This window comes from Plectropomus leopardus, unplaced genomic scaffold (assembly GCF_008729295.1).
Source record: "Plectropomus leopardus isolate mb unplaced genomic scaffold, YSFRI_Pleo_2.0 unplaced_scaffold41, whole genome shotgun sequence".
NCBI classification, from domain to species: domain Eukaryota; kingdom Metazoa; phylum Chordata; class Actinopteri; order Perciformes; family Serranidae; genus Plectropomus; species Plectropomus leopardus.
The window spans coordinates 53,003-64,683 of record NW_024644902.1 but is presented as its reverse complement, the minus strand read 5'-3'; the positions used below and the strand labels follow the sequence as shown (position 1 = coordinate 64,683).

General features: G+C 42.1%; 1 protein-coding gene across 1 annotated transcript; it reads right to left on the bottom strand.

Moving 5' to 3' along the window:
* Window positions 1–205: 205 nt before the first annotated feature.
* Window positions 206–11,628, bottom strand: LOC121939102 (zinc finger protein 142-like). The gene is made up of 8 exons (XM_042482230.1): window positions 11,463–11,628; window positions 8,756–9,247; window positions 8,383–8,610; window positions 6,849–7,673; window positions 6,546–6,723; window positions 2,375–5,318; window positions 1,787–1,892; window positions 206–1,482 (listed from the first exon to the last, which is right to left on the bottom strand). The coding sequence occupies exons 2-8, from the start codon at window positions 9,240–9,242 to the stop codon at window positions 953–955; spliced, it is 5,298 nt and encodes a 1,765-aa protein (XP_042338164.1). The 5' UTR covers window positions 9,243–9,247; window positions 11,463–11,628; the 3' UTR covers window positions 206–952.
* Window positions 11,629–11,681: the final 53 nt, after the last annotated feature.

Here is an 11,681-nt window from a genome sequence, read left to right as displayed (position 1 = left end):
ACGCTAAGAAATGTCTTGCAAGTTTAAAGGAATTAACAGATTTAGAAAATAATCTTTAAAAAGCTAGAGGAAAATATCCGGAAAACGTTGTTTATTATCATCATTATCATTATTACGTATTTCCTTGTTAGCTTTAATGTTTTACTTTTTTTTTTTGCTTTTTAAATAAACTAATTTTCTTGTACTTTTTTACTAATTTCTTGCTATTTTGGGATCATTTTCTCTGTTCATTGCCTTACTCCCATGTATTTGAAAGAATGCGCTGCAGCCGGCGATACAGGCTGCAGTGCATGTTTGTTCTGTCAATTAACATCCTCTAAATGTGCTTATTCTTGCCACTGACAGGCTAAGACTGTAATTTTCTGAGAACTTAATGGAAAGGATCCTACTGTGATAGAACTTTATTTGTTATAGAGTAAGATCCTTTTTGTTTAACAGCCCCAAAATTTCAATAGCCAGACTCCATTTAAGTAAGCAGCACATTTAGCGTGTATAAAGCCAGCTTTTTTTCACTTCTATCTTGGTGAAGTAAGGGTTAATATAACCAAACCAGAGTTTGTGATTGTTGGAACGGTTAGTACTTTTCCATGATGTCTGATTATTGTGTTAGTCCAGCTAAAACTGGACTTTTAAAATACATGTTAGTCGGACTGAAATTGGAGTAAATCGAATTCTTGAAATTGGATTAACACACCAAGATAATACTACAGGAAGTGGAACTATTCCACCATGTGCACACCTTAGTCTGACTTTAACTGGACTTCTGGACCAGTTTAAAAAAAAGAAAGAAAGTTGTATCTATAAGTCACTGAGATACAAAAACATGGAAAAACAGAGTCCAGGTTGAGTACAGTGGAAAACTTGAGGAAAATGTACTTTCCACCTCTGCTGAAATCAAGTGGTAAATGATAATGTATAGTCTGAATTGACAATTGCATCCTTTGTGCTCTCTTCAGTGTTTTTTCTCGTTTTCTTCCTCTTTTTGCACAACTTCTTCCACTACTACCTGTGCCTCGTCACCGGTCCCTCCTTTCTCGTTAATTTCTACCGCTCTCTCATCCAGTGTCCCCTGCAAGGCCTCCTTCAGGGTCAGGCCCACTGCTTCAGAGTCCCTCACCACCCCCTGCTCCACTGACATCTCTGGATGGTGCCTCTGCAAATGTTTGACCACCTGGAACTTCTGTTTGGCTCTGTAGGAGCAGTGGCGACAGCAGAAAGGTTGCTGCTTGGTGTGCGAGAGATAGTGATGTCTGAGCCCCGCCGGCCAGCGGAAGGCCTTGTGGCACAAGCCGCATGTGTACGGCCGATCGTCACTGTGCTGACGCTGGTGGGTTTTCAGAATAAAACTAGTCTTGAAGGCTTTTCCACATTTCTCGCAGACATAAGGGCGCAAATCGCAGTGCTGCGTGTCCCGGTGGGCACGGAGGGCGTCCGCTCTGTTTGTGCGGTAATCACACTCATCACAGGCATATGGCTTGTCCCCTGTAGAGGACAAAGAAATGTTTTTTGTTTTTCCCCAGCAGGATAAAAATCTGTAAACTACACTTACAAAAGCAATTTCAGATGAGTGCTTGAAAAGATTGCAAACAGGTAAAAATCATGCAACAAAAATGAGTAAACAAAGATACGATAATGTGTTATGAATTCCTGGAAGTTTGGCTGATTATTAACAACTATGAGGCAACATATTAAAAACCCCACTGCTGACTAAGGCAATGAGGCAAAAATCACTGTTCCCTGATCTTAAAAAATTACCGGATCATTGAGCTTGATGTGTTGATGATACCTGTGTGCTTGGTCATGTGGTACTTCAGCTGAGTCGCCCATTTGCATTTGTAACCACACTCTGGACAAAGGTACTTCCTCTCTTCTTGGTGAACCCTCATGTGAAGCTATGGTAGAGTAAAACAGAAAAATAGAAGATAATTTTTTGGAAACACATTTAACGTCATATTACAGTATAAGGATTTTAACCCTTGTTTCTGAATGCTACCTTTATCAGGTAGTGGTTGAAATTTCCCCCTATTAAATGGGTCAACAACCCTTCATGGTCATCATCAGTACTGTCAACGTCATTGATAGTGCGTGAGTAAAGAGGCACGACTGTGGCAAAAATGGTATCACCACAATGACATTTGCCTTTCATCTGATGGAGATAGAGAAGCATGGACGCTCGCGATTCGTTCACAACTTAAGGTTCAAACCATGAACTATTGAACTATTGCTTAAAAAAACATTTCTGGTAAGTGTCCCTTGGTTATTAAAGAAATGTGACCAAGATATGTACGGACATGCCTGTAAAGAAAAAAAAAATCAGGTTTTTATAATTCAATTTAACTCACAAATAAACTCAGTCTATAAACTTTCAGCTTACCTTCAACCTAGACGGATCGGTGCAGGTGTAACTGCACTGCTCACAGCTGTAAGGCTTCTCTCCAGTGTGAATGCGAATGTGCCATGTGATCTTCTGCTTGTTGCGGGTCGAATACTTGCAGTCTGTGCATTTGTAGAGACGCTTACCTCCATGTGAACGGAGGTGCTGCTCTAACACCAGCTGATGCCGACAAGCAAACTGACAAGAGCTGCACTTGAGGGGCTTGTCCTCTGGAGACCCCCCCTCATGGTCATTCAGAAGGTGCTGAGCTAACAGCTGCCTCGTTTTGGTAGCGAAGGGGCACAGCTGACAATGATGCGCCAGGTGGCATCTCTGATGAATTTCAAGGCTTTCCTTTGTCTTGAAAGACTCCTGGCAGGTGTTGCACTTCACCTGAGAGTGCTTGCTCTCGTGGTGGGTCTTAAGAGTGACCTCGCTGCCACATGTGTAGTCACACTGCTTACATGAGAAACAGACCTGGAGCTGGTGCACACGCTTGCAGTGGTTTCTGAGTGCAACTTCTGAACTAAACTGAGCGTCACAATGAGTGCAAGCGTGGTGCAACTCTCCCGTGTGGCATCTGAGATTGTGCCGTCTTACATCGTCAAGGGTGTAGCCACTGAAGTCGCACAGCGAGCAGAAGTGTGTGGGCTGTTTGTCGTGGATGCGCATCTTATGCTGGCGCAATTTAGTCACAGCCCCAAAGGTCTTGTCGCACAAATCGCAGCTGTGACGACCGATTCCCGTGTGGAGAGACTCGTGCTCTTCCAGGCGATAGCGCCTTGTGGTGCTAAAAGGACAATACCGACAATGGTGAGGTCGTGCACCTTTGTGTTTGAGCGCGATATGTTGAGTCATGCGTCGTTCTTGTTTACAGGTGAAAGAACAGTGCTGACATTGCAAACGTTTAGCAACACCAACCTTTTTTCTGTTATGGACACACACGATGTGACGGGTCAAAGACGTCTTTGATTTGGCTATAAATGAACACATGGTGCATTGGACTTCATCTGGCTTCAGGCAGCCTCTCTTTTCATGACTGTCTAATGCTCTTTTCTGGTTGCATTTAAATGCACAGCTTTGACAAGAGAAGATTTGATGTTTCTCAGAAACTTTCCCAGTTCTTTCTTTGCACTTGTCCACCAAGTCCTCTTTTTCTTTGACGGACTTGTTACCACGCTCATCCTCTCCTTCTGAAATGATCTGAGTCTCTCTTTTCCTTGAGATTTTCCTGCAAGTTGAGAGGTGCCGTTCAACTGTTGCAAGCCTGACTGATGAAAAATTGCACAGCTTGCAGTTGAATTTCCCATCTTTATTAGCCATAAGAGGCTCCTGCAGTGGAGCATTTTTTTGTTTGGTACTAGAAAATAATTGCTTTTTTGCAAGTTTATCTTTTGAAGCCTTTTTTGTCTGAATTTTGCTTTGCTGCTGTCCTGAGTCTCTGGATGTAGAAGCATTATGAAAAATAGCTTTAGAGTTTTTTAAATGAGATGTACGGACTCCTTGTTCTTGCTGACAAAGTCTCTTATCTGTGGTAATCCTTTTTTGTGAGGACAGAAGCTCCGTCTGTTTGGAATTTGATTCCTTATCCTGACCTAAAGTGGAGTTGTCTTCTGTTGCCAAACATGTATTTGAAGTGCCTACAAATGTCCTTGTTTTCCGTGGAAGTGCCGGGCACTTCTTTGTAAGGTGGCTGTCAAGACCTCTCCTCTGTTTGAACTGTGCACCACAGGCCTGGCACTTGTGTCCCTTCATTCTACCATGGCACAAAGCCTGGCAGTGGTACTTCAAAGAGGTCTCTTTACTGGTTACATAAGAGCACTTGTCACAGCGATATATGTCTTTAGTTGGCACCACAAGCATTTGCACCCGTCCCTCCAAAACCATGGCTTCTGCTTGGTCTTTGTCGTGCTTCCTCATAGCTTTAAGACGGGTCTCACACTCTAACGGCTCAGTTTGCTCAGATGGTAAAGTGGAACTGATTGTTCCACCATCACTCTCTACCTCAGGTGTTTGACCCTCCCCAGGTTTGACTGGTTGACTTGTATTATTTAGTGGCTCATAGTTGTCATCTATGTCACTTTGTTCACATTCTGCATCTGCCATAGCCACATCGTCTTCCTCTAATGAAGATGTAGAGCGGTCTGCCTTTACTTGCGATATGTCCGAGCCATTGCAGTTTAAATTCGATGAGCTTGGGGTTTGATTTGCACAATTGTCTTCCTGAATTTCCAAAGAGGAGGTCTGATACTCAGTGGTTGATAATGTTGTTAAAACAAGAGTACAGTACTCCTCAGGGCTGTTCACAGAGGGCGGACTGTCTGAAATACCTTGGTTAACAACCTTTTGAGAATCAACATCAAAAACAGAATCCACAGTTTGTGAAGCAGCTGTGGATCCTTTGCTTGCACTGTGATCTGCTGAGCCAGGAAGATCAGATAGTTCTCTTTGAGCTGGTGGAGGTCCTTCAGAGGTGGATTGTTCAGACTGCTCGTTAGCTGCTGAGGGCTTATTGTAAAAATCCTGCAAGAGCTCTGTTGAGTTCCTCTCCTTCTCCTTTGCAGCATAGTTCTCGAGCCATGCTTTGTCTCCAGGTACGTAGCCGTGAGCTTTCCTCTTGTGCAGGAAGAGGCTGATGCTGCTGAAAGAGGAGTAGAAGCAGAGGGCACAGCGGAACTCTTTCAGCTTGGTGTGTTTGCAGTTCTCATGGTTTTGGAGGGCTTGTCTGTAGCTGGTAGTGTATGTGCAGTATTTACACTTATAGACAGACGGCTGTTTCTCCTCTCCAGAGTGTTTGGCCAACATGTGATTGCGAAGCTCGTATTTGCGCTTGCAGGCATAAGCACAGATCTCACACATTAGTGATTTGGCCTGATGTCGTAATTTGTGGCTGTTGAGTTGGTCCATTCGGTGGCAGCGGTAAGGGCACTGGTCACACTGGTACCTAGAGCAGCAAACAGGAAGTTTAGTCACAACAACAATTGTGAATGCGAATACAACACAGAGAGACATTTATGCACTTTGATACATTCAGACAGTCTTTTTTTCAATCCATTGACTGTATATAACAATGGACAGCGAGTCTCCATTAACCCCCACTCTACAAAAACAAAACCAAAATATCCCAGATACAACCACTGCCATCTTGCTCTTTTGCCATAATTTCAAGCCAGAGTCTGCCCAGTAACAATCTACATGAGTTCCAGCCATGTGACCAATTGTGGCACACACAGCTGTCAATCATGTTGTCAAAACCCCTTTTTATAGCATCGAATAACTAGTATGTTGGTGAGGGTTCTCAGTCATCCATGTCATTGTAATTCTAGGTGCTATATTGTACACAACTGGACTTGCTTGAGTTTCTTGAAGATGTTTTGTGTCTCAATTGAGCAGCTTCTTTAGTTCTGAAAAAGAAGAACTGAAGAGGCCGCTTAGATGAGAGGCCAGATGTCAAGAAACCCAAGCAAGTCCAGTTGCCTGTGATATAGCATCAAATAACTTATTGAAACCAAACGTATCCGAAAAATGAGCACAAACATCGGCATGATAAGAAGTACTTAAAATGACCCATGAACCATCATTGAGAAAAATGTCTTTGACGTGTACTTTGAGTTAATGGTTTGGCCTATGTCCCATCCACTAACATGTATATCCATAATGCAGCAAGCCAGCAGATGGCGAATGAGATGTTTTGGCTTCAGTGTTGGGGAGGAGTCATGCTGTCCATCTTTATATTCAGTGTATTTTTCAATCTAAAGAGTAACCACATGCTAATTCCAGCGACAAATGCATTTAACTTCTTAAGAGACTGAAAATTAAAGAGTACATCCATCGTACCCAAGGTGGATGCTTAGGAACCCTTATGTTTTTAGTTTGGATTCCCCAAAGTCACACAATAACACAAATGAACTAACTGACTGAGGCTGTGGTAGATCAGCAGCTCATATGTTCAGCAAGGTAAAATGAGTCAGTAGAGAGTATAGATAAGTTCAATTTAGTTTTAAATGTAAAGGTTTATAGAGAATGCATGTGTTTGGGAAGCACTAAGCACAGACTTAATAAATGAGACTTGGAAGTCTCAAACTGTCATGATGTTCTGATAGTTCTGTGTGTACTCAGCAGTGCACTAACAATAGCAAGAAAAAACCATAACCAAAGGTTGTATGTCTACCTGAGGTCTCCAGCATGTTTTCTCATGTGGACATTCAAGTAGTGTTTCCATTTAGTGACATATCCACATTCAGCACACATAAAATTCTTGTCGTCTGAGTGAGTGAGCATGTGTTTAGAGAGGTAGGACTCGTCTCGGCACCTGAAGTCACACAGGCTGCACTTGTGGGGCTTCTCGCCTATAATAGAGCAAAGGAATAAATCAGGAGATGCCAAAAGTAGTAGCATCTTACGAGAGCAACTTAAACAATAAATCAGAGATTCTGTACCGTGAAAATATAAAAAAAATCAATTCCCTCCTCACCGCTGTGCATCAGCATGTGTCGCTTCAAGCCCCGTTTATGCGAGGTCACGTAGCTGCACTGAGAGCAGCGATGGATCTTCTCATTGGCGTGCAAATGTCCGATGTGCTGCTCGAACTCCACAGGGTTAAATGTGACGAAGGGGCAGAAGTCGCAGCAGAGCTTGTCATTTCCCGGGTGACCGTTCCGCTGGTGCTGGAGGAAGACGCTCTTATTAGAACAAGAGAAATCACACTGAGAGCAGTGGTAGGCCAGGTGTGTCCGATAATGAGCCTCCATGTCTGTCTCGCTTTGGAAGATGGCTCCACAGACGTGATGGCGACACTCTACGGCCTTGACCCCATGCACCTCGGCAGTGTGACGAAGAAGTTCTTTACGCAAAGAACTCTGGAAAGAGCAACCCTCTTGGAAGCAGGCCACCGGCTTGCTGTGAGAGAGAATATTGTGCGTCTTCATGTGGGCCTTAAGCAACCTGCTCTGGCGAAAGCTTTGACCACAGGTGGGACAGGGATAGCTGTGACTGTTAACGCCATCTTCTACCTCGTCGGCGTGCACACTGGCAAGGTGGCGGCTGATCGCGTTACGCTCCACGGCAGAATATTCACACAAGTGGCAACGGTGAAGCTTTTCCCCCGCCTCACGGAGTCTGTGTATGCGTAGCTTGCTCTTGCTGGTGAAGTAGCGCTTGCAGGTGGGACACTGGAGGCTGGGATCAGGAAAATGTATATGGAGGTGCTCCTGCAGGTGGGAGCGCATCTTGAAGCAGCGGCGGCACTTGGGGCAGGTGTGGGTGCGATAGGTGTGCTCTGATCCCTCTGCAAGATACTCTGATGGAAAGAATAGACTGAATTCATTCTGAACGTAGTGACGCATTTTGGAGTTTTTTTTTGTGATCAAATTTTTATTTAGTTTTGTGCAGAGTATAGTAATAAATCATATATACATTGCTGCATCTCATCTGTATGTGCCCATGGGTTTTCCAAATTTTGCGGGTATTGATACTGCAGAAGAAAAGTGAACCTTTTGTCTAACCCTCCCCTCCCCATCCCAGCTAGCTTAGAATGACCTGTGATGTCAAAGTTGTATGATTTAAAAAAAAAAGTAAAAATGATTAAACAAATAAATAAATAGGTCATGGGTTAAGGAGCTGAAATTACTCCATCAATGCCGATTGGAGCTGACGGCTACAAATATCTACTGCAGAGTCATTTGACCCCGGTGTGAATGCTGATCATATGCATTCTCACTGCATTTAAAGCCAGATGTTGGTTGGTATTAGCAGGCTTTTTGTGCAGCAGAAATTTTATTTACTTTATGAAAGCTTTGAAAGTGAACCAGAGCAGTTAAGTTGTGGAGTTGCCATTTGACTTAGAAATAAAGGAAACATGTGGTCTGGAATGACTGATAGCCCGATGGATCACTTGTGTTTTTTATTAGTGGAACAGCTTGGGTTTTGGTCACCTCTTTGTGCTTTATTATGTCATATGAACTTGAAATCTCCTCACTATAATACACTAAGCAGACTAGTGTTCGTACCTTTGGATGGAGGCGGTGCAGCATCCACTGCTGGGGGTTTTTCTCTCTCCACGGCCTTTTTCCCTCTTTTAATACTGTGCCTTTGCCTCTCTGGCTGGTCCTCATTGCTGTCCTCTGGTAATGATGATGCTTGAGCTGGGCTGGGCTTCAGTTTTCTTTTTGGCCTGTTGGACACCTGAGGCTGGTGGCTTCCATCAGTGCATACACTTGTGGCTGCAGCCTCATTCCCTATAAATAGAAGAGCCGAAATTTTTATGTAAAATCTGCTTCTCAGTGATGCAGCAGAAGAGCTACATCCAACAAAAACAAAACAAGCACAGGTTTAATGGGAAGACAGACAAGATTTCTGCATTTGTGCAACATGTGTGTTTACCTTTAGTGCTAGGTGGCAGATGGTTGTACTTTGCAACGTGGTCACTCAGGTCTTTTGCATTTTCAGTGACAAACTGACACTGAAAGCATCCAAAGGGCATGTGGGCCCGTGAGTGTCTCTCCACCTCGCTCCGTGTGAGAAACGCGGCTTTGCAGGACTGCAGGGTGCAAGGGATGAGAGTGAGACAATGTGTGGACTTTAAGTGATCCTGATATTCCTGACGGTCTGTGCTGCTAGACTGGCAGCCTTCTTCAGTGCAGGGGAACGAGTCTTCGGGGTCGTGTCCACCGTGGGTGACTTTAAAGTGGTGTTTCAGGACTCCTGGCCTAGAAAAAACCTCACTGCACTGAGAACACTTGTAGTTCTCCAACTGTTTATTACTGGTTGGTGCTGTCGGCCTCTCTGAGCAGGAGTGAGAGGTGAACGAACCACTGTCTGAGAAACTCTCTCCACATTTCTCACATTCACGAGCCTCCGCAGTCTCCATTGTTTCTGAAAGAACAGCACAGCATTCAGTTACAATTTGTCAAATTTAAAAAGAGCACAAACAAATTTGTAACTCACGTTTTGTATCACATGTACATGTAATAGTTCCCACAGCTTAAGGCAAAGTAAATTTAGGACTTTTTAAGACTTTTTTGTAATGCCATTCGGAATTGAGATTAAGGCCAATTTTCTAATAACCAAAGTTGAAGGATGAGTTTATTTTACCCAAATGTTTATTGTAACATAAAACACGACTTTTGAAAAGAAAGTGAGATTATCTGCATCAAATGTTGAAAAAAAAACAGCACTAGTTTTAGAGTGGAACACATGGAAGAAAATGAACATATTAAATTATCATGAAAGAATCTATTCAGTTAACCAACAGAAAAGCATTTCTGCTGGGTTTTTTTTTTGGGGGGGGGGCTATTTTGTGTCTTTCAATCTGTATGTGAAATTCCACTATTTGGTTTCCCATCATGACAAGTATAAGAAAAGGGATTTATCATTATTATTTAACAAATAATAGATGTTACCAATTATTTAGAGACTTTACAATGCAACGTCAGGGGAAAAAAAAGGTTAATAAAATCTCACTTCCCATGTTTGAGCATTTTTAGACTTTAGATTAATTTAAGTCAGTTTAATACCATTTAAAGCCTTAATTTTAGATTAATCAATTCAATGCCTTTTAAGACTTTAAGGATCCGCAGGAACCCTGATAATACATTATACAATACACAATATCATTATTGTTTGCTGTCAATGGGATGTTAGATACAATAACAATTTTAACCAAATCTGTTTGTATTCAGCTCCATAATAAAGTAAAAATGTGACAGTTCTACAAGGACTGTAAACTCACTGTAACGATATATAATAATGGCTTGCAATAACACACATAGTATTTACTCGTACCAAACACAAACACATACAAAATTACATGTTTAGCAAGGGCTTAAACTGTCATTCACGAGGAAGATTTATTGAGGTTTAGTAGGGGAGTTAGTTTCTACAAATCACACTACTGACAGTTTTCAGAGACATTTCATAGAGTACATTGCGTTCTTTGGATGCGGACTGTAACAACAGGCCTGATTTTAGAAGATGCTGTTGTTGAATTTTCTTAAAGTGTTTTTTTCATGATATACCAAAAAGTTCCATTTGCCTTCATTGTACTCGTGAAATTTCATAAATGTATCAAAAAAAACCCAAACAGTATCTAAGTGATCAGACACAACTAAGAAAAAGTAAAAACATTTTCAATCTATTGGTAGTTGTGTGAAGCGAGGCTTTAAATTAATTTGAAAGAAGTTCACATCCCTGTATCCCTCTGAAGTACCAAGGAACTGTACTTTATTTATCAGAGTGGGGTCGCTGGGGTGCAACTTATTTTTTTTTTTATTCATGACCCTCCCCAGAACTACAAATATTTTGACTTTAGCCTCCCTGAGTGAAGGGGAAAATGCATGACTCTCCCTCCACAATAAATAATCAGTGACCTCTGTGATACATGGCACGATTTAACACCCCCCCCCCCACCCCCCATCCAGGGTAGTTGTAGGTTTTCTACCACTTGTCATGTAGCATTAATATCAAAAATATCTGTGTCTACTGCATAGGCATCCTTGTTTTGATAAAGGCCATCATCCCAGTGGTGAAATACTTCTTTAAAGAGAACATGCCTTTCAAACCCAATTGTGGGTTTTGGAGTTCTGAGAGTATTTAAAAAAAAACAAAAATACCATCATTTGAAGTTAAATGTCCAGTCCCTAATCCATATTAAAAAGTATAATGTCCCCTCCAGTGCTTAAGCAAATATTTGAAGTGCTTCCTCCGTTTTGAACGACCCCCTCCCTTCTGATAAGTAACGAACAGTCCCTAAGACACAATAACAACACCCATACACTGCCGGTGCTTTGACTGTATGGTTCATAAAATACCGAAATTCCTATTCATGCTTAAGAAATAGACATATCTTTGCAAAGGGACAGCTACATGATTTATATCTACTTATAAGCTTGGATAAAAATCATGTATTATTATGCCTAATATCTGCTGCCTTGTTTTAACCTACCGCCTGGGTTTCCGCGGTCCATTCTATCTTACAAACACAACATCAACCATTATTAGTTTAACAGCACACAGCTGGTGTCTCTGCTGCGTGTTAGTTAGAAAGGTATGTTCATTAATACTGAGTCATAATATCCGAAGTTTCACTTACTTTTTATGGCAATATAAACTTGTATTAACACGCTAACAACGTCGTTATTAACGCTAGCTGAGCCAACGTTAGCTTCTTGTAAACGGTTGATGTCGCAGTTCCGGGACGCAGTTAATGTCGCCGTTGCGGTCCTCACGGGCTACAGAAAAAATCAGAAATTGTGTTATTATCGACATTCTTATCTCAACTTGTTGTCAACATAGCTTGCGAGCGAGATTT